Below are 24026 nucleotides of genomic sequence, written 5' to 3'. Positions count from 1 at the left end.
CACACGATAAGCAACGGAAAACAGAACAAAAAAAAAGCAAAACAAAACATAATAATCATGCCATCTAACCAGCTCAAGCCTGCGTTTGGTTGATCGTTTGCAAATGCGAAACCTCAGTGCTTGAGGGCTGGGGAGGAAAAGGGGGAAATAGGATGTGTGTTTTGCCTACAACGTACAGCTAATCAGCCTTCGGGGTATTTATACAAGCACAGAGTTTAAACGTTCAACCCGCCCCTTCAATGCAAACACCCTAAGGAACTTCTGTCCTGTTGCCGTCTACCTGCCCTCTTTTCCTTTTTTTTTCAAAGCAGAATTACTACTCTAAATTATGTGCTTTTTGTTTCTCCACACCCAAAAACCAAGGGAGCTGCTGAAACCCCCATTTTACAACATACCCGTACGCTACCTACTACCACACCACGCCGGTAAGAAGATTTGCTACGGTGTGGTGACTGATGTAAACTGAGCATTGTACCCGTCCATTCTAAGACGACGATGAGGGCACGGAGCATTCGTAAATAGCAAAAAGACGGCGGCAAAAAAGACGCGCACACAGACAGGACCACTTAAAACCCACTAAACAGAGAATATTCAGAATATTCAATCGCAATAAAAGCGGAAGGGGAAGGGCAGTATGCGGTTGGTTTGTCCCCGGACAGCGGACTGATTGATCGGGTCGCGGCGGTGCGATCAAACCACTAATTATTATAATTCGATAAAACTTCATGCGTATTCAGTATTTTAATGTCTCGCGTTTTCCTTTCTCTCTCTCTCTCTCTCTCTCTCTCTCTCTCTCTCTCTCTCTCTCTCTTTCCTTTTCAAATTAACATTCTTGAGCAAACAGACACGCACACGCACGCACGCACGCACACGGAAGGTATGTCACGATCTATGCACGATCAAATGCTACGTACATTGCGGCGCATGGTTGGTTCGTTTGTAATGATCTCATTCGAAGAATCGTTTGGTCTTTTTTTGGAATGAAAATTGTAGCAACGCAGCAAACCCTGTACACTCGTCGGCGTTGCATTGAAAATGGAGCAAATTATGGCAGCAAACAGGCTACACCGAATTTGAGATTCTTATGTTTTCATACTACACACACACACTTTCCTTGCTGCTCTCTCGCGTCTCTTTTAATCTTTTAAATGCTTGTACCGATCCCGGTCGCGTAACTCCCGGCAACGCAGTAGAGCGTATGAAAAATAAATCGAATTCTTACTGCTTCAAAACGGAAAACAAACAGGATTGCTTAAAAGTTAAATCTTCCGCTCTTACTACTGCTACTAGTACTACTACTACTCCTGCACAGCATTGAGTATAATATTTATGTGTGTATGTCGGCTAGGCAAATAAAGGAGGAGCTTTACTGCGCAACAGTAAAACGAAACGAAACGAAACGAAAAAAAACCACGTGCGTACGTGCTTCCGTTCTCGATGGCGAATTTTGTAAATGATAGGTGATAGAGAGTAAGCGCAAATGCGCTTTCATGTGCAACCAGTGTTTGAACACATTTCCCTTCCTTTCTGGCACCTTGGCACGCGCGGATGTGTGTTTGTGTGTGGTGCTGTGTGAAGGGATCTTGTGGAAGAAGCCATTGGCTAGGATCGTCTGGCCGGCAAACCGTACAGAACTGATCATTTCCTACTTCCGCACACAAGTCCAAACACTAGAAGGTCCAACAAATCTCCGCGGATCTTGCCCGGAACTAAAGGGACGACATTAATGGCGCGCTTTACTCGTGTTCGCTCGGAGCGCCCGGATAGTAGTACGGTGGTGGTCGCTCATACTCTGCTGCCGGTGGTGCCATCGGCGGGTTCTGGTACCGTGGCGGAGCTCCATCCCAGTTTCTGAAAGTGTGCAAGCAAAGCATACCATTAGAGGAAAAGATAATGCATCGGGCGATAAAGTCACATTACTAGCAAAATGAAAACAACAAAAACTGTGATGTGAAAAGAAAGAGAGAGAGAGAAAGGAGTAATAAGGGTATAGAGAAAAAGTGCATGTTTTGTTTTCGGTTATCTTATTTTTTGTTTGTTTAGTTTACTTTTTCTGTTACTATTTACACTATTATCAGTACACAGTACATTTACACGTGCATACATACACACACACACGCGAGCGTTTCTTTCGCGTACTTTTTTCTCCATCAGCACCAAACAAACACATACACATGAACATACATCTCATCTGGTCCTAACTGTTTGGGCACCTTACATGGCCTTGTTATCCCTTTCACATTCTCTATCTATGTCTATTGTTTTGTTTCCAATTGTTTTGTTTCATTTTTGACATTTGCTTCAATTCAACTAACTTTACCTCGCACCTTCCTCGCGTTCGCCAATATACGTCTACCACGTGTTTTGCCAAACACTTGCGCAACCAGTGGTTAGGCGTTGCGTCACTTTCTTACGGGGTAAATGCGCATAACAAAACCAATCGACAACACAAAAAGAAACACAAACAGTCCGGGAAATTGCCTGGGATCAGTGTGTGTGTGTGCGAGGGACAGAAAAGGAGGGCAAAGGGTGGGGGGATGAGACTACGATCATTCACTACGGGGAGGATCAGGAAGATCGAGAGATGGTGTCGAGATGCTTGGAGCAGCAACCAACAACACACATTATGCAGGTTTTTCATATGCAATCGGACGATTTTTATTTTTATTTTTATTGTTACTCACAGATTGCTGCAGAGGTGCGCGTTTGCGGTGTTGTGTATGTGTCTTTGCATTACGAAGGGGGAGGAGGAGGTTCTTACATTACGAAATAGGACGATAGCATTGTTGCTGTTGCGGCAAACCGAACCCAGCCCGTGGCCGACTATCACAGGTGCTCATATAGTGGCATCTTTTTAGTTTAGTTTTAGGGGAATTTGTGTAGGGTTGGGTGTGTTTGTGAACGAGACCAGAGCGAAGCAGAATCGTTTGGACCGATGGATCGTTGATGACGGTTGAGGAACGTAGTGGTAGAATCGAATTATATCCCGAAAGAAGGGAAAGAAAAGGGAAAAAGACAAATATTTAAAGAAATGTATAAGAAAAAAGACACACATACATTAACATCATGGTACAAACGTTACAGTTTTTCACGACATTTACACAAACATCTTGGTTGTGTGAGATATGAAGAAAACCAAATATGTGTGGGTTGGAATGGAAGTTTTTCAGTTCGATTTTGTGCGTGATTAAGAAAATGAGGAACAAATCCGAGAAAGCCTTCTTATTCAATGAATGATCACCCAATTTGTCTACCAGACATCACCGTGAGAAGAAGGAAAGTGTATGTACAGCGGTGGTAAAGCACTGATTGTGCCACGAAACCCTTACTAGTGTTACTGTGCTAGTGTAGCTAGTGTGACAGTAGGATAAAAGTACAAAACATTACTATACGTTACGTTAGCGTTACGCGTTACGCCTGTAGGTCTAACACCCAAGCAGCATATTGGTTTAAGCATTTATTCAATGTATCACTGTACTGCGGAAGTAGGAACATTGCCATAAGCCCAAAAAAGACAAAAAGCTCAAAAATATTGAACAGATACGGATTCGTTCAAACGATCCGGATCTGTAAAGTGAGCGAGTGAAACAAGCATCAATTTTTGAATGATCCGGATCATCCGTTCTCTGAGGGACGCAGAGACGAATGATCAAATGCGCCAAATGAGCAAGTGAGCAGGTATCAATTTCGGATCATCATTCTTTTCTCCCCAGATAGCAGAACAGACACATCTGACACGTATGTGATTCTTAATATAAAAACGAGAAAGCATGGTCCCACCGCTGTGATCTGACTCACGCTTTGGATTCCATCACCAATGTCTATTATTAAGGCGTGTGTACACGAATATTTGTTCACAATGTGCAATTGTATGGAGATATATGCGTGCGAGGTGTCAATTCCATACAAAAATTAACAAACACCCTGACTCTTCTGCGCTAATCGTATGGATGCGACTTTAGCGATTGTCTTGTACTAGAGGTGTGTCAAATGAACCAGCACCGTGCGGTTCATTCTGTTCACGAGAAAAAATGAATGAACCGGTTCGCAAGCACCAAAAAACTATGGGAAGCATCCAAAACAAGTTTTTGGAAACAACCAAAAATCCTTGGAAAAGCCCTGTAAAATCTGTTCTCTTTCTCTTTTACTGCAGATTTGACATTAACTGGCAGGTTAGCAGAGAACGAACGATTGATTGATTGACCCGATCAAATGATCCAGAATACGTGTTTGAATGAACCGAGACTGAGACGCTGATCTCCAAAAAGATTCGTTTTTAACACCTCCAGTTTAAATGAAAGCTTTTCGTACCTCTCAATGAAAGGATTCAAATTTAGATGTGATAATGATGCAAATAATGCACTTAGGAAACGTTCTTTTGATGCGGACGATATCGGGCACCTAAAATTAAATTTTTACACACAAATTTATGTTTTTGAGTTATTTTTCTTCATAAAAGAAGAAAGCAAAAAAATCGTTAGAAAAAAAAAATACTTTTTTCAAATACCAACAAAAAATAGACATCAAGTATCACTCAACGTCACACAGAGTCCATAAAGTATGGCAACTTTATCAGATCGTATATGAAAAGTCTGTAATGACATCCAAATTGTAAACATCAAAACAAATTTTTTGTTGATATTTTCGATTTCGGTTTACTTCTCGTATCCGTTACTGTAATATTTCGATGAGTCTTGAAGCGGAACTAAAAAACAAATTTGATTTTTTCAACAATAGCAAGTTACTATACAAATAGTCCCCGAAATACAGCTCTTTAAATTAATTGTACTGTTTGACAAATCATTTGCTAAGGGCAAAATAAATGATGTTTTTATTGAAATTCAAAAATCAATCCAAAATGATAAAATTTGGCTTCATACAGACTTAAATCAAATTACTAACGTAGCATCGAAATCAATCCACTTAATGAAAAACTACATGTTTTGTATAAATATTTTGGTTGAAAACCGCCAAACTAGAATATTACAAAACCAACACCAGTTAGTCGGCTGGAAAGGTATGGTCAAAATGCAACCTGGGTATTTTCTTTAGCATGTAACGCTGCTCGAATGTAACGCAGAGAAGTGCTCTTTACTTTCACCGACAGCGTAGTGCCGCTAATACCAAATGTCCTCTTCTAAAGGGAATTGTGTCGGAACGTGAAAATTAACACAAACACACTTGGGGGAACAACAAACAAGCAAGTAAACGAGTGTAGCGTACCGAGGTAGAAAATTACAGTAAACAGGTGAATAGGAGTGGACCTAGAGGAAACCAAAACGACAACACAACAACAACAACATCAGCACAAACATAATGAGATGACTATGGCCACAACATACACGAGCGGTTTTGTTCCCTTTGTAAGGCGAAAGAGAGAGTGGGAGAGCGAGAGATATAGCAAGGATGATGCTCCGGTAGGAAAACCTGTCACCACGGTGCCCATCATCGCCACAACGGTCTAACCGCATCGACGGACCGTGTCCCTTTGCCGCTGTCCGACGAATCTCGCTATGTCTACACTACTCGCACACCAATCCAGGGCAGGACACGCTAGTACTTCTCGTAACCACTGTCGGTACGGGTTGCGGACTGCTTGCCACCGCTCTGCTCCTCACTGGCCAGCGAACGGGGCCGCCGGAAGGACATGGTACGGAAGTCGAGCGGCGAAGGCGTCCGCGTCGGCACGAGCGCCATCGATCGGACCGATCCAACGCTACTGCTATTGCTTCGGCTAACATGCCCGGGCCGTGGTGGCACATGCTGATGATGATGGTGGTGTTGATGGTGTTGCTGCTGCTGCTGCTGCTGCAGCAGTAAGGCGTTATGGTGCGGCCGACGCTCTTGCACACCCGTCACCGTTAGCAGATCGGACGAGCCACGACCACCGGCAGGCACACGATCGACCTGCTCCAGTGCCGTTTGAAAGTCGTCGAAGAAGCTTTTGCTAAACAAACGGCTAAGCATCCGGTTCGGTGAGTCACCACCGTACTCCGGCCGGGGCTGAGACCGCCGGAACGAGGCGGGACTGGTGTTCTGATACCCGCTGTAGGGTGCAGATGGTGGTGGTGGATCTGCGTCCAGCGACTCGTCCGGCGCAGACAGCGACATTGGCAGTGACAGTGGCAGGGGAGTAGAGTGGTGTCGTTGGTGCAGTGTAGTGCGCTGCTGCTGCTGCTGGGAAGTTGTTAGTAGTACCGGGGGTGGCGGGAGCGAAGAGGCCGCCGTATCGCTGCCGCGATGGGTTAGTATTGAAGGGATCTGTGACACTACACTGTTCGGAAGTACAGAAATACAGAGGCAGGAAGTTAGCGACGCACATGCCAACACCACGGTAGGCCCTCGTTCCAGGGAGGGAGCGGGGGCGTGTTAAGCGTGAACTTTGGATTGTGTGGGTGCGTGTGTGTCGTTTTCATGAGCGATTTCGGTCGCATATTACAAGATGATGAGGACACGTCGTGGCGTGACACGAACGCAATGGAAGACACAAAACCAATCTCCAAAAGTGTTTGTGTGTTGTGTGGGTCTTTTAAATGATGATCTTTGAGCTAGACAAAAAAGACAAGAGTACTACAAAAAGGACCGGGGAAAACACACACAAACACACCTACCCTAGCACTACTACTCATTATCCTACATACTAGTCTTCTACTAACAAAAACAGACACACACACACGACACCGCTCCTACTGGTGACGGGGTGGGCGGTCCCTCTGCTTATGCTACTGAGATGATGAAACGCATCAGCGTCCCTTGATGACGGCCAAATGTAACGTGAAGACGAGAACTCGCCTTCTCTTCGCTTCCCAAAACAAACGGACGTTTATGCGCGCTTATATGGTTTATGCTTGAATACGGGGATGGAATCGTACAATGCATGTTCATGTGTATGTGTGTATGTAAAAATTGGTTGTTCTTATGGTATATATGAAAGTTCAAGCGTTCAAGTGCACCGAGTACGACGCCTGTTTTACGCTGCTACGGTACCGTACAAGTACCACGAATGGAGTTGCCCTTAGAGCATTTGAGGGTTTTTTTTATCATCATTATTTACACACAAAATGCTACAACCACAGGTAGCGAAACGTCACACTTACTTCGGAGCCATATCGTTGTACCGCGGGTCGCGGCTGTGCGAAGGGCTGCCCTCTTCGTAGTAGATCTCGCGGCGATCGCGCGACTCACGGCGACGGTCCTGCTTCTTGCGGCGCTTGTTTTTCGGACCACTGGAAAACAGAAACACAACCAGAGAAAAGGGGGTGGCGATTAGAAAAGAGGGGTATTGATCGATAAAAAACAAACCGCTCCGACTACTGCATTAATAGTTGCTGAAATAATGTTGATTCGGTTCAATTCGTTTCAATTAAAATATGCACTACGGAATAAGGTACATATACGGATACGAAATACTTTCCAAAATGGATAATGTATGTAATACATATGTGTGGCATATCATGTATAGAGTAAGGTCCTAGAAAACTCATCACAAAACACATCGGTTAAACATATCCAAAGGGTTTTTTTTTGGGATTTTTTATCGCTCATAAACAGCAAAAGAGACAAAACAGGCAAAACCGATAGAAAAAAAAAAACAAAATACAAATGCGCAAACAATGGAGTTACCAAACCAAATCGCAAAAGACAGAAATCTTCTCAACAAAGAGAAAGAGAGAGAAAAGGAGAGTAAGAACAAAAAAAACAGAAAATGCAGGCGATTAATAAACGAACAGTTGTTACGGTGAGACACGTTTCGCATGGGATGGGTAGGTAAATGGGGTCGTTTTGCTTTGGGCATCGTAATTAAACTATCATTCGATCAAAGGGCTGGCCGGGGAGAGCAGAACACCTAATCGTTCCTGGCTCCTAATGTTCATTTACACGCTCGTGTACCCCCCACATCATCTTCTCCCCCACACAAATGGGGAATGCTGGCAGCCGCCTGAGAGGGGGGGAACTTACCTCGCGAGAGGAATGTTATCACGCTCGGTGTAGGCATCATACAGATACTCACTGTAATGAGAACGGAAAATGACAAGAAGAGAAACAATACCACAAACATAAAATATCGCATCCAATAGAGTGAGTGAGTGAGATAGAGAGTGAGAGAAAGTTTGCCATCACCACACGCAAAAACCAACTTGCAAGAAGGAGGGATTGTGTTTTTTTTGCTGAAACCGTTTTTTTTTTGGCGAGAAACTAATACGAAAACACAAAATAATAAGAAAAAACACACTATTTTACACTCTTTTCAAACCGTGACTTTGAAACCAAATTACTTCAAATCCAATCTAATAATGAATCAAATCTACACGAACGAACGAATGAGTATGAGAGGGGGGGAAACAAACCCCGATAGTGAAGATATGTGACGGATGTGTGTTATGTGGGAACGGGAAGAGATTAGAGAAACGAAAGACGAAAAATATGAACACACATTTTCTTGCACTAAATGCGGCAGTGTATTTGCGGTGCACGATGCAGAGGGGATTATTTTTTTTGGGTTGATGCATATCCTTGTTGCAATGTCCAGTGCAGAGCGTTCCTTCTAGCACGCGTGCATCATCACCGTTGAGGTTGAGAACGAAAAGTGGGAAGCCGACGCTTCAAATACATATTTAACACGTGCGCCCCATTGAACGATGAACGGAAACAGCTCAGCTCACGTAGTTTGATTTGCTGAGAGTTTGAGAAGCAATATCGAAAGCTCAAACTCTAGTCAAACTGTGGTTTTGTCATTTGTTGCCTTTTGTTTTGTACAGCATTTTCCAAAAAGTTTAACACGTGAGCTGCTGCTGTGGTTGTTTGAGCTTCATTAGATCTACACCTGATAAAAAAGATTATCTTCTTTTTTTAATCCAAAACAAACTAATCCCGAACTGTGCCGGAGTGGAGGAAGCACCTTAGCCCATTTTATTTTGGAAACGTTTTTTTATTATTAAACTGATTGCAGTCTCTACACTAACCTAGGCTAAATTAAGGTTAAATTGAGCTTTACATTATTATTAGGGTCAACAGAAAGGAGTTTGCATATTTACAACTTGCTAGCATAACCAATAACTTAAGTAGTGCATTCGATGTACAGTGGATTTATTAAATAATTGCAAAAACATAACCGTATGTAACATAGGAGAATCTCTTTAAATAGTAACAGCTGCCATTACCAGCTAATGTATACATTCCACCAAACAAAAAACAGCATGTACCCATTCAAACTTGCCAAGTTTACAAACTTCGCTCAAAGCTTAATGTTAATATTTTGCATAAAATAAACTTAAACCATGAATTACGCTCCGTTGCCCGGAGGGAATTTTTAAAACTAAAAAGCAAATCTTAAAGCACAATTGGAATCCGAATACCCTGCCGGTCACGTTTTAATACTGTTACAGTGGGAAGCTCGTTATAAAGCGATCGGCATGCAGCACAGTTTAATACTCCGCACAAACTAATCTCATGCAATGATCACTAGCTACAGTAAAACGTCGACACGTTTTAGTACATAAATACACACATGCAAGCGCAATGTTTGACTATACTTTTTGGAGATCTACTTAAGCCATGCAGTTGTTCACGGGTGGCTGCTGGAATCACTACTGTAAGCTAGAGGGTGTGAAAGGGAGAGAAGAACTATCATTTGGCACTTACGATTCCACCATCGGGCCCGGGTAAGGATCCGACTTTTGGTACAGCGTCGACAGCTTGACGCCGAAAATGATCGACGGCAGGAACAGTAGCAGACACCACACAACGCCAGCCCAGAATCCATTCTAAAGCGGGAAAGTGCAGGCAAAGCGATGGTAATTGGTACAATTTGTATTCCGTTGTGTATGAAATACTTACGAATGGATCGACGATGCGATTGCACGACGCTACAATGACCGATTCGTAAACGTTGTACACCGGTCCGCACAGCCCAATGTCGCCCTCGGTCGACTCGATCACGAGCGTGATGTACGAATGGATCTGGTTGTTAAACCCGGACACCAGCTCCTCGGTCACGTTCTGCACGAACGTTTTGCCATACTTGTTGATGTACTCCTCGGCGTCCTTGATCTGGGTCAGGAACTTATCGATCGCCGCCGAGAATGACTTTTCGCCAAACTTCAGGCTAGTGTCTAGCGTGGTGGACAGCTTAATCAGCTCGTTGGTAGACGCAATCATCGGATCGACGAGGTTGGTCTGGAAATGTGAGCCAAAGACTCGGTGAAACTTTTCTTAACATGAGACAGCAGGACCTGCTACCTACCTGGTAGGAAGACAGATGGAGCGCTTGGTTTTTGAGGTTCACTTTGATGTCGTTCATTTCCTTGCCGGATGGCACACGATTTGCCACCTCTCGCAGCTTGTCGGCAATCTCGTTCAAGTTGTACTCGGTGATGTTGAAGGTCAACTGTTAAAATTATTCCAAAGATAACGTTAAAAAACTCCCTTTCCGACAAAGCTCCAAACAGTAACGTACATTGTCGGTAAACTTATCCACATCGAAATCGTTCAGCTTCGACTCCTGCAGCGCACGGATGTCTTCCGTCGCTTCCGGCGTCAGGATTTGCACCGACTGGATCTTGATCTTTTCCTTCAGCGCCGCCAGCTCGCGCGTAATGCCGTAGTGTTCCGGGAAGTCGCGTATCGTACGGATGTCGATGAAGTTGTTCAGCTTCAGCACCTTGTAGATCGTTTCGTTCTGCTGGCAGGCCACAATCACCTCGCCGATGTGGACCGGTTCTACCTGCTCGCTGACCTGCAGCTTCGTGCGCGACCGTTCTGCCTGCGCCCGCAGATCCGCGTACAGCCGGTTGAGATCGACGAACTGGTCGAGATAGTTGATGATCTGATCGTTGGCCGGGTCGCGCAGTGAGTCGCACGCGGCACGGCGCGTCAGCGTGCCCACCAGGAAGGAGGCCAACGCGACCGCCAAAATGACGGAGAAGGTAAGGAAGATGATGGCAACCGAGCTGTCAAACGGGAAAGCGGATTCGAATAAAATACCGTTCAGGTCGTTAAATAAATGTTATCGCAGTTAAATCAGATCACTTACAAGATCAAGAAGCGACCACCAGCACCCTTGTTGCAGCAATCGTCACCGTAGCCGTCCGGCCGCTTGCCACAGATGCCGCACAGCAGCCCAAACACCAGACACATCAGTATCAGCAGCAGCACGGAGCTAATGCCCAGCCCGGCGTAGTAGCGGTAGATGCTGTACTGCTCGATGTACTCGTCCGCCGTGTCCAGGTGCTTGTAGGAATTGTTGCCGAGCGTGTCGGCCACGTTGTTCAGCCGCGAGGTCAGCATGTTCGACACGTCCTTGATGGCCTTCCCGGTCGAGTCCGAAGCGGCCTGCACTTTCGGAATATTCTGCAGCACAGTCTGCCGCAGCGTGCTCTTCAGTTCGTTCATCTGGTCGACACCCTGGTGGATGGCACTGCCCAGGCTGCTGTCCGTTAGCTGCTTAACACTCTCTATTATTTGAGAGAGATCGGGCAGCTAAAGAATAAAATGAGCATAACAACACACCGATACGATCGAAATTAGTTCAACTGGCACAATCAAGACGTGCGGTTGCATGGTTTGCTGCTGAAAAGCTGCTTAATGTTGGAAAAAGTAACTTAAGATAATGCTTGCAGCAACATTAATGTATATAGATAGAGAGTTGACCTACAACGTTATAAGGTGCATATAAGTATCTTACATAACTAAAAATGTAAAAGAAAAATGCATAACTGTTGTTTGAAAAATGCGCTTCAATTAAAATACCGACATGTTGTATGGAATGATATTATGTCTGTTGCTTTTGCCTTCTCCAATTTTGTGTTCCAATTTCACTTGAGTTAACGGTGATTTTTTGGTGATTTTTTTGGGTTCAACTTATAAAACATTGCAGATAATATCACACACAAACACACGTATACACATACACACACACTTACACACTGAAGGAGATAAACATATTAAGGAAGGGGTTAATTTAAGAACCGAAGAACAATTTAAAGAAAAGTAAAACAAAACTAGCATCGTAGCAGGAAAAAAGTAACTCAATCAAACAAGGGAAGGAAGTTAGTTGAACACGAGAGCGTAGCGTATGGAATAAATTATTTAAAGGAAGAATAAATATTAGCACTCATAATATAACTCCTCGGGGTAGTCGCATTTAATAAAAACAAATACAAATAAAGAAATTTTAAACAGAAAACGAAAGACATAACACAACGCGAACACAACACAAACCAACACTAGCAGTAAAGCCGAAAGAGTCACCTACCCTCGGGAAGTATCTGTCTTGTATCTGTTCGACGATGAAAGTAATGTGACGGTGGATAAATGTGTCCGGGATGAATAATAGTAAGGTTAATTAATTGCGTTAGTTTCGGTACGGTGTTAGAAAAAACAATTGTGTTTTGCGGTGTTTAATATCAAGTGGTGAAGGTGGTGGTGAGCGAAACCCGGAGTGCCGGGGTGATTCGTTGGCCAGCAATCCGGCTGTGCCAGCGAGTCCAATGCATTTGCATTGTACAATTTGGGAAAAAGATGAAATAGTGTATAATGATACATGGCAAGTATGACTTTGTTTGACTCATGATGGGTACATGATTGAAAAAAAACATGAATGATATGCACGAAACCAGGATCATTGATCATTGATAATGAATGACTTTATGTAAAGAGTAGAGATTTAGAAGCAATTGTTAGATAAAACAAAACCAAAAGCTTATCGATTAGTTGTTTCCAAGATGAGTTTATAAGAAAACGTTGGATCAGTTTTTGATTGATACGCAGAAAACAATCAAAGCAAAATGATGCAATTAACCCTACACTACTACGAATTCACGAATCCTCTACTATGCACGATCAATAATATACTGCGTACGATGAGTTCAATCATGAAGATGAATTAATGAATGTTTGATCAATGATTAAAACAAATCTTACACTAAAACTCACACCTAATCGTTTCCAATTATTTGTATAATAAACTTAATTATTTTTTACCCATTTTGTTATTAGTGGCTTTGAGGTATTAAATATTATTTTAGTATTTGTCATTCATCCTGTTTCTAAAGAACCTCTTGAAAGCTTTGCTTTGAATGCTTTTAATAGTCACACTTACAGTACCGTATGAAGAATATTTGTTTAATTTAAAAGCTTCTAATAAATCTGTTCTGCCACCACCAACACCAACACACAAGCGTCACCGGAGATTCAATAGCCCCGATGTGACCCCATGACTTACCGAGTTGTAGTCGATTCCGTTCACATTTAACCGTCCGATCTTGTAATCGTCCATCACCTTAATACACTCCTGCGTGCCGCACTTGTTCAGCGAAGTCAGCAGTTCTCGCTTCACACCGCGCAGTCCTGCAAAAATCAACAAAACCAAACCGTTTCGAATGTCTATTGCTTTGCACCGGAAGAAGCTCCCCCTTTCCCTCTGTGCTTCAATACAACTTACCATCGTTCAGCTGCGAGGCAGTGATCCGTAGCTCGCTGGTAAGCTGCTTCATCTTCTCCAGGCTGCCCTTGATGCCGGGCAGCTTCTCCACGAACTCGTACAGCGTCGTCAGCTTTTCCGCCTTTGATTCCTCCTCCAGCCGCTTGATAATGTTGTCCGAGGCGTCGTGCAGCAGCTGCTTCAGATCGTTGTTCAGCTCCTGGTAGTTTTTGTTCAGCACGTGGTCGATGTGGGCCGAGGTGGTCTGCAGGTACAGGCGGGTGTCGTGCACACCGTGCCGGGCGGAAGTGGTAATGTTTTCCACCCCATGCTGCATGTAGCTGTTCGTGACGAACGCAACCACCACGCCAAATCTGCAAGAGGGATGCACAAAAACCACAATCAATCAGTGCGCCAGTTGTAAGGATTCGGTGCCGGTGCCGGTGGGGGGCGAACACTCACACCAAAGCCGAGGTGGAGCAGATCAGCAGGAAGCCCAAAATGGCCCGCCGGCAGGTGTCGTGTTTCTTGTCGAACGGTTGCGATCGTCCGCCGCAGCCACCGAAACACCGACAGCAGCACAGACAGAGTCCCATGATGGGCATTAGCGCGATCATGATGATGCACAGGGCCGCCACCAGCAGGATCGCCCAGTACTGCTTCAGCAGCGGGCCCCAATTGTTGTCCGAAACGTTCGGTCCGGGTGCGATCGCGCCTTCCTTCACGGTAATGTAACCTGCAAAATGATGGCCGGAGAAATGGTTTGCATCAATTCGTCACAGTACAGTCCACACGCAACTTACCGTCCGGGATGGGATTCTCGTCGACGAACAGATCGATGACGCGATTGGTGATCTCGTACAGCGGTGCCATGCCGCGCGCATTGTACGACGTTGAGCTTTGCATTTCGACAGCTTCGTTAAACCGGGTAAACTCAGTCGTGCGGATCTTCAGTATCGGTTCCGCTTGTGCTACCGCTACGAACGCACCGGGCAGTATGAGCAGCAGGGCGAGCAGCCGCCCGCTTCTGGAAGCGATCGTGGTCGCCATAATGACGTTGGGGGAAGTTTCGTGATGCTGCGTGGGCGCTCGACGATACGACACTAATGGCAAATGGGGTGCGAATACAGGCGACCGGTCGGTCGGTGACGTGTTTTGGAGCACCGATCCTGCTACTCGTTACCCCGTGTGATGATGTCCAGCTTTTCAGGAAGATTGGCAAAGTGTGTTTGTGATGGCAGACGGTCGTAGCTTGGCCACTTTGGTTTCGTTGGTTTGTGAGGCAGTGACAGTAATACGGCAGGGATGGAAGAAGAGCACGACAGTACAGCACCCTCTGTCGGTTGTCGGTGGGAACGATGATGGTGGCAAGGAATGGGTTGGCTTATTCAAACTCTAGAACCTTTTTGGAGTACAAAAAAGAGAGTAACCAAGTAGAAGAAATGGAAATTAGTATTGTGTTGTTAAGATTGCATTTACATATTAAAAGTGGAGTTACTGCAAATAACTCGTCCAATAAATCTAGTTTAGAACGTTTTAATGTTGATGTAAGTGCGCCTGAACCCTGAAATTCCCGCCCGTCAATGTAGGACCCGGTTGCGAGCTCATGCTCGTTACAATTAAAAGCAAATCATTTTCTCCAATCTACTCTATAGCAAAAAACCCATTGCACCAATGAAAAAAAAACTGCTTAGTACGCTCATTTCCCTTGGCTAATTTCTCCATCACTGAAGATGAAGCGCCTCAACAAAAAAAGGTAATTTTACACACGTTTTCAATTTATTTCTCCCCCGAGTAAAGGTGGCAGTGGTTTTTAGGTTTCACTACGCAATGTTGGCTTCCCTCTGCGGTGTCTCGCCATGACTCACGTCTCGCTCAGATCTCTCCGGTCACGCTTTTTTGTATGCTTACGGTGGTGGCTCACATGAATCGCTTTCGGGGTTTTTTCCCTCGCCCCAAACAGAGCTCAACACGGTTCTGCTTCGCTGCATGGATTTTGCACCTCCAAAACGGGAGCTGTCTTCTATCAACGGACCCACAGCAGCAGGAAAGAAAGGAAGAGAGACACCGTTACTTCCCCGACTGTCATGGGCAAATGGTTGTGCGGTTCAGGTTGAGGGCACCACGGCCACAGACACGAACGCCATTCGTTCAGGTGATAATGGGCAAGCAGTTCTACATGAGGGGAACCGTTACCAACCGTGGTTGAAAATGGATGCAAATCACGCTCTTCTCCCTTGGTAGTTTTGTGTTACATTTTGCTTGTTTTGTTGCTAACCTCGGAGGTAACGTTTAGAAATCAAAGACAAAAATCATCAATGCAATGATTCATTCCTTGCGAGAAATGATGACTTTCTGGTGGCAATATCTTGCATCATCCTAGCGGAAAGGATGTTCTTCCCAAACTCATCAGCAAAGCAAAACATTGAGAAAATCTATTTCCTCGTTTTTGTATGACTCAATGCGCCTTTGCATTCAATGCTCTTCTAACTCCCCCAAAGACCACGCGAACTGCGTTGCTTTGACGGCGATCGCATACGGGAGGGCAAGCACTCACAGCACCAGCATCATATGTCACAATCATCGTCCGCTCCCTGTCCAACAAGAAATCTAACACCCGAGATGCACTCTCTTTAAGTATGCCCCTGCCGTCATGCATTTCTACTACTTCGCTTTGCGCAATTGGAGCGCGTGCCTGTTAGATGCAAACACGCGACTGGTTAAATTTTGAATTCCACCATGTCTGACTCAAAATAACCTACTCCTTTGTATGAAAAGAGCACACACAGGGATGTGGTATGAAAATGTAGCAAAATTAATTCATCACCCTTCATCCTCTTCCACACCACAATGGTACACTCATTTCATACGATCAAGCCGCAGCTGAGGTTGGGCCCAACGCCATCCGCCCGGATACTGATCGGAAATAAACTCTACCACCAAAGTCAAAACAAACTGCAAACCCCCTCGCCGGGGTGGGTTTTGGGCAATTGATTTGGGTCCACCAAACTGTGTGATATAGAGCCGTCCACATTTCCCATTACGCCGAGCAGAGTGAGCGTATTGTGCCGCCGGGCCCATTACCTCTCTGTCTCATTCGTTTGCCTTTCTTTCGCTTACTGGTTCGGGTTTTAAGCGATATTTTATCACATATATGAGCAGCATGCTGCTGTCCGTATTCTTCCCGTCCGTTGAGTCCGTCTTGAAAGCAAAACACAAACATGGTGTGTGTGTGTTTTTTCCTACCCCTTAACCCAATTGGTTAGCTCCCCTGCCAGGCTAGTGATCATCTCCTGCATCGATGGGACTCACCATATCCACACATACACGGAGAGCGATGGGAAGGAACTTGAAATGGTTGTTTCATCATGGGCGCGGATGCAATGTAGCACGCTAACACATAACCCAACAACTCCCAGACCAATGAGGAGAAACAAAAATAATAAAGCAGCAGCAAAAACCCAAACATGTTCGCCCATCCGCCGCGCTGCTGTGACAGCTGCAATACGTTTGAGAGTGTGTGTCTTTTCTTTCCCATGTGTGTGTGTGTGTGCGGTTGATGAGAAAATAGTTTCATCTGCAGTGCCATGCATCGTTCTTGGCCAATTAGTTCGATGCAGAGCGCGCCAGACGGTGGATAAGCGGCGCATGCTAATGCACGCGGAAGACGCAATTTTGTAAGCATAAACGACTGCACAGCGCCTGGGACGTGTGAATCATAAATATTTAGCAATTAACAAGTATTTCGAATGCGGGAGTCGTCTCTTGATTTCGTTGGGGCGATAAAAAAAACGAAGAAAACGGCCGACAAATTACATTTAAAATTTACACGACAAAAGGGAAAAGTCCCCGGAAGGTATTTATGATGATTCATAGCCATTTCACTCCTTCCAATTAATGGAGTGTGTCACGTTGCGAAGTTAAACACACCATATTGAACCAATCCCGTAGCTATTATCAACTCTCGCCAACGAGTGTCTTCTTCAAACGACCGCGTTATCAAACTGCGACTGACTGACTGTGCGCGCCAATGACGATTTCATTCACAAATGATAAGACCGTATTTGTTCAGCCGTTTGTTTTCCAACACATCTTTGAAGTGCAGTGTAAATGTGAGTAACAATAAATAATATTAAAAATTACAAAGCAAATAAATTCGTCATTTTACCCATATGACACACGGGTTACAATTACTGCAATTATATTGCTTGAGACAGGGCTGAGTTAATTATTCATCAAGGCGGCCAGAGCGGATTAAAAGAGGAGTGAGACCTATTTTCTGAACGAAGTTCTATTTTCTTTAAAATTATTGCATTGGCCATACTTCTCGCTGAAAGTTATTAAAAACACTTCGTTATTTTATAGAATTATGTGCATTCCACTTGATTTTTAAAATCATAGATTAAAGGGGAATAAAAACGTCAATCTAGATTCGTGTCTACTTTCTAGATATTGTTTGCAGCCACAACTATTGAGCGTGCAAAATCAACTATTTTATTCTGATAAAATATTATTCAACCCCTGTTTTAGATGTTTGAATCAGACAATTAATGAATTAATGAGAATGTTTTACTGTTACATCTTTTTATTTTTTTGCCGGGATAATAGCAATTTACTACACACTATTTAGTGCTTATGATTAAGTTTATTCGATTTAGAATACAACATTAAAAGGCATTGGAAGTTAATTCCGTCATGTAGCAAAAAAAAAAAATTTCAATCTGTTTCAACAGTAAACACCTACCACAAGGTTTGCATTGAATTGAGCGAATAGGTGAACCTTGCCGAACCCTGATTTGAAGGGAAAAATATGAATTTCAAACATAAAAATTCCGTTCAATACCGAAAGGGAACGGTAACGCTACACAATCGTCGCATAAATAATGATTTCCCTGTTTTGGTTTCACTGTTCCATTCCCATTTGCAATCAAAAATGGGGTTTGAACGGGCGGTGTTTTAATTGAGCAGAAGTAATCGCCGTAAGACAAGATATTCCACCCACCCACGGAGCTGTTTGTGAGTGTGTGTGGTTTAATTATATCGAATTCCTTCTAATTAGTAGGTGAAGCGATAATCACTGTTGTAGTGCCGTTCAGGGATACACGATAGGTGAACACTGTTTCGCGTGTTGCACTAATCGATGGCAGCAAAACGTTTAAAGATAATTAGAAAGAAAAAAAAAAACGGAACAGAAATCACCATCCAATTAGGCTGGGCAAAGGAGTTGACCACACTTGACCGATTTGTTTGGTTAAAAAAATTGTGATTTGCTTCAAAAGTTCATAGTTGGGGTTTGAAGTCCTTGTCAAAGAGTTAACAAACAGAATTTAAAACTGAACCTTATCGAGGAGCTTTACTTCATCTCTTCCCGTCCATTTCACGCCACAAAATGTAGGTTATTCCGCGTTTCTTTCTTTGTTTTTCCTACTTCCTCAGCAACGTTTTACTTTTCCCTACAACAGTCTCCCGGATGGCCTTGAGGCGCTGCGGCGGAAAGGGAAATTAAATCAATAACTTTATTACCTTTCACCGACCAGCAAACGGTGTAAAAGCCACAGAGCAAAAGCCAACCAACGCAACAACCTCAGATTGTTTGTCCCCGATGCACCTTTTTCGCTTCCACTGTGACTTTATGCTCCAAGACAGTGCGTGTTCGAGCGGCTTTTGATAGGTTTTGTTTCTTGCTTCCCTCTCCCCCATTTCCGACACCATCTGAAGTGCACCGGCAATGGAATATGGAGTCAGCTTTCAAGATTGATAGAATGCTTCCTGTGTAGGAATGGTTCCGCCGTTGGCGTGCTATGACTTTTATGCACTTGATGGGTACTCTGCCCGTGAGTGGCATAAATAGTGAGCAACGAAGGCTGATAACGCTAATGATTAAAACGCAGCGAGCGATGGCTTTCGAGGTTCAATAAAATCGTTGATTGAGTGAATAGGTTACGTACGGGGTTACAATGATAACTAAACGCACAACAATTTTCCACAAGATCGATCAAGAAGATGCGTTAATGAGAGATAAGAGTTATATTTTAATGCACATTATATTTCAGCTTTGTAATGAAAAAGCTCATTTACTGTTGGTATTAATAACTCATGTAATGCTAAGAACAGCGAAATCTTCAGTTTAAATATCGTCATTTCAAATAAAACACGATTCTTTGCAGTTCGCCTCCGCAGCCGTTCTTTTCCAAGGCCATCCCAACCAATCAACCCTGGCAAAACTTTGCCAGTAAAAGACGCGGTTAAGGCGCCACCGTATTTAGAGCATCGAACAAACCATCTTCCGGCCGTGCTTCCTCTGTGTGCAAAAAAAAAATAAAGCTTTTCGTCCCATCCCGCCCCATCCAAATGCCATTGGAGTTGTTTATTTCATTTCTTTCTTTTCCTCAAGTACGCGAGCTCGCGCTTGCAACAACAAACGGCGCACGGGAGGTGAAAGTGCCAAACCACGAAATGACGATGGCAGGAACGACGACCACAACGACGCTGCCGCCTGTGACGTTCTCTTTTGCCTAAAGTGGGTCATTTTGGTATCAGCTAAAAACCTCACCTTTCGCCGCCTCGGGGATTGTTGTTAGTCGTTCCTGCCGAGTGTTTCCGCGCCATTTGTTCCAAACGTTCGTCCACTGTGCCAAGTTGATCATTTAACGACTAATTTATGCGGCAGCAGTTTGCTGCGAGCCCTTGTAGCATAACAAAGCATTATGGAATGGTACTGTTTTATGAGCATAATCTGAGTTCTGAGAACATATACATCATAGGATCATCTTTATTGAGCCATGCATTAGGCGGTTGAAAATATTTCACAATATTTTGCAACCTCGCCCAGAATGCCGGATTGCTTCACAAGGCTTGTCAGTAGTCGCCAATCGTCAATAAAAGTGCCATAAAAATCCATTAACAACGAGCTGTTTAACGCATTTTCCAACCCTTCTATTAGCTCAAGGGTGAAGGACATCCTTTCCGTCGCACCGGATCCATCCAGAGCCGTCAGGCACTAGACGTGTAGAAAGGGAAAGCTAAAATATTAATTAATGCATGTTTTCGCCCCTTTTTTTCCTATTCACTGGAGCATACATCAAACTGATTACTAGGGCCGGGGCACTGACACACACGCACACAACCACCGGGCCCAGGGAGCACTGGTTTTAGATTATCAATATTCATCAACAACACATCCTTTCCTTTGACATTCAATATACTCATACACATGCATAACACAGTGAGGATCGATTCTCCAAAAGAGCACATTATTTATTGATCCTTGTTGAGGGATTCAATTTCCTATCTTGCGGTTTCAGAGCACAGGCACGCAACTCGAGGAGTGTATGAATCCTAAAAATATGCTCACTACATTGCTTTCTATCCATCAGGTGGCACACAACACGGTAGAAGAAGCTTCTACGATTCTATCCTCTGTCTGTTAGTTCGATTCGTGTGAGCTCCGAATGCAAACGAATATCAGAAAGATGTATATCTCGGCACTGCTAACTGTCAGCCAGTTTCTGTACCAGTCGTAGGCGAACATCAAAATCACCACTGTGTAGCAAAGGCTAGAAGCCACGGGCCTCAACACCACACCGTCACTCATCAATCATTCAGAGCACGCTGCCGGGACCGCTAACGTGACACACAGGACCATCATTACCGGCGCGACCCTCCCCCTCATGGCACTTTCGCGCAAAACTTCGCTCACCGCCTTCACCACTCCTCACGGCTATCCGTTAACTTCTCATTCAATATTGATGGTGATGACTGCTGACTGGCGATCTGGGGTCTGCTCTGGCGCACCATCACTATACGGAAAAGGGCCACCTCACACAGACCCACTCTCCCTGTTTCTGGAGCAAGAAGAAGAAGAAGGAAAAAACCCTTCAATGTCCAATCTTCTTCTGCACCTGGGTCTAAAAATCGTGACTTTCTAATCGACCTGTATGTGTGTGTGTGTGTGTGTCGTCGTCGTGATTGTTTAGAAAGTGAATTTCCGGCCCCATCCAGCGCTTGCAACGCTAGCCGTGCACAATGGATAGAAAATAATTGGGAAAAACGTACGACCCTATCTTTCCAGCGCACTGGACACAACAACAACGCACACAGATCGCGCTGTAACAAAGTACCATCATACCCTTGAGTTGTCGTGGGCTGTTGTCTTTCATTAACGATACCCACCAGCAACAAAACAACATGGGACAGTGTATATCTTCCATCTATTCTCGTACGAACCACTGGTCGCTGGTATGTGGCATTCTGTGGGCACACGCGGACACCTGTTTACATGCGAGGCAGTACACCATCGCCGAGTTAACTATCACACCAGGCCCAAGCGGCTCTCGGTTATCTGGCTGAAATATGCCAACAATCAACACACAAGCAGCAGGTCTTTTTCTTTTTTCTAGCTACTCTCAACGCGGAGGAAACTAGATGTGGCGGCAATCAGCGCGCCCTGTTGTCTCCTGGACGATAAGCTACCGACAGCGCCACCGCCACCAACCGATATCGCGGTTCTGAGCTTCTCTCTGCGTGCGAGATATGGTGAAACGTGGGTTCCCCCATGTGCCCGCGCCGATGACAGTCGCTGGACATCGACGACACTACGACGTCCGTCAAAAGACACGCACAAATGCTGATTATTATTGTTCTTTCCCGCCGTCCCGTTTCTATGCTAATCACGGTAATGAGGGGAAAAGGCAACCGGATGTGGTATCGTACTGCTGCCCGAGAAGAAAAAGAAGAAGAAGAAACAGTGAGTGGTGATGAGTGATGGTAACATTCAACAAGCAATCCACATAGCGTGGTATGAAGGAATCAATGCAATATCACTGGACATTACTCACATTTTAACGAAGTTATCATTCCCCACAATTCCCAAGGAGATCACATCGTCCGAATGTCCAAAAAAAGTTCTATCGCTAGTAATGGTTCCTCTGCTGGGAGTATTCCTATTTTAATCTCAATAACTGAATTCCAGAGCAGAGTATGATTTCCAGCAAAGCTCTTACTATAAGCTCCCCCGGCATCAGCTTGGGAAATTGGGTTTAAACTGAAACCCCAGCACCGCCGGGAACTCCAAAGCCCTCAGCGCTCTGACCTAGTGACCTCTCGTGTGCGGATAGTATATCACTGCACACCAGCAGCTTTGGCGCACACTGCATTTCTCCCGCTTAGGTAATCGCTTGCAAGGTTTCACCAACAACCAACACACGAAACATACGAAAACCAGAACCAGAAGTTGGCGGTTAAACTTGTGTGGCGAGCTGGCTGAAGTCAAACGGGGAGAAGAGCTCACGTTACAACCTCGCGGGCGTCGGTTTGGTTAGTCGTGGCCTGTGTTTTGCGCTTTTCTGCTTCACCAAAATGCAAATTCCCACCACGACCCACGACCAGTTTGGAAATGGTGCCCCGCTAGATGACGAAATCGCGCGGCGCTTGATGACGAAGGCGCGAAATGCATTTACTCTGCTGCTAATGATGACGAAGAGAAATTCGCGAGTTTGACGATGCTTGAAAGAGGATTTTGTTTATGGACTTTACCATGATGCATCCCAGAATCTCATAGAGAATACTGTGTCAGTTTTCGCAATCATACACACCTTGTCCAATGGGTTCAAGCCTAAAGGAAGAAAAGAAAATAAACATTATTAATTCAGTACTAGCAATGGCTGATGACGTTTGATTTAAATTGTATTTAAACATTGAACTGCAAACTAAGCTATATCGATTATGTTCAGTTGTCGTTCTCACGCGGTATCGTGCAAAAGGATTATTGCAACGGCAACACTTGTTTTCAATGTAATAAATGCAAACATATCAGACACCCGAGGGCCTATGAAGGTATTCAAAATTCCAATTCAATAAGCTAGACAGTCATGTAACAACTACAAGCACTTGTTGTCAAAACAACAAAATCCATTCATTTTGCTACCAATCTACTCACTTCACCACCACCAGGGTCTTGATTTGTCACGACGACGACGACATCGGGTTTTGAACGGTAGCCGCAAAGTTCACACGAATTGCAAATGCAACAAACGGCACAGCACACGGTGGTAGGTAGCAGCGACAACTTTCCACTCAGCAATTCAGCGTCGACGTTAATGTCGACCACCACCAGACCAGCTAGTGCCTAACCAATCAAAAAAAGAGCCGCCCTACAACGGAGACGATAATGAGAGGGGGGGTCCGTGTATTTTAGGTCAGCCGACCCAACTCGGGAGTGCGAAGACAATTCAACTTCACCTTCAAGTTAGTTACACTTTCTCAGCTCCAGATTGTGACGGTTTCGAATATCTTCCCACGATCGGAAGGCGTAGTGTACAGGAGAGTACTACCCTAGTTTCTTGACACATTTGCACTTTCATCCCAGCAGAGTGGAATCTGTTTTCCGTTGGTGTTGTCCAGCTAGAAAAATTTCTTACCCATTACCATGAAAATCTTATCTACACATTCTTCACTATCTCGTCCAGAGATTTTCCTATGGATTGTTGAGCGAGAGGACGCACCGTGTACATATTTGCATTCACATATTTACCACATGCCGCGCATTCTTCAGAGTTTGTGTAAATTTAATCAGCCTCACACTTCCCCGGTCTTACCAACTCATGGT

The 24026-nt window shown here is 44.5% G+C and overlaps 1 protein-coding gene across 6 annotated transcripts in view; it reads right to left on the bottom strand.

Annotated features, from left to right (window-relative positions):
* Positions 1-305: 305 nt before the first annotated feature.
* Positions 306-24026, bottom strand: part of LOC121593832 (prominin-like protein) — a 42202-nt gene continuing 18481 nt past the window's right edge. The window contains exons 2-15 of one of the 6 annotated variants that reach the window (XM_041916544.1): positions 23014-23033; positions 14224-14822; positions 13883-14156; positions 13442-13794; positions 13223-13347; positions 12254-12277; positions 11033-11478; positions 10457-10949; positions 10244-10387; positions 9838-10176; positions 9643-9764; positions 7960-8010; positions 7098-7226; positions 306-1851 (exon numbers count right to left, since the gene is read on the bottom strand). In XM_041916544.1, coding sequence (XP_041772478.1) covers positions 1737-1851; positions 7098-7226; positions 7960-8010; positions 9643-9764; positions 9838-10176; positions 10244-10387; positions 10457-10949; positions 11033-11478; positions 12254-12277; positions 13223-13347; positions 13442-13794; positions 13883-14156; positions 14224-14470 — 2862 coding nt within the window. In that variant the 5' untranslated portion in view covers positions 14471-14822; positions 23014-23033 and the 3' untranslated portion in view covers positions 306-1736. The other 5 variants (XM_041916546.1, XM_041916540.1, XM_041916543.1 and 2 more) reach the window with 5 other exon arrangements.

The sequence above is a fragment of the Anopheles merus genome, chromosome 2L, assembly GCF_017562075.2.
Source record: "Anopheles merus strain MAF chromosome 2L, AmerM5.1, whole genome shotgun sequence".
Lineage (NCBI taxonomy): Eukaryota > Metazoa > Arthropoda > Insecta > Diptera > Culicidae > Anopheles > Anopheles merus.
Note: the sequence above shows the minus strand (reverse complement) of the source record. Positions and strands in the feature narration are given on the sequence as shown.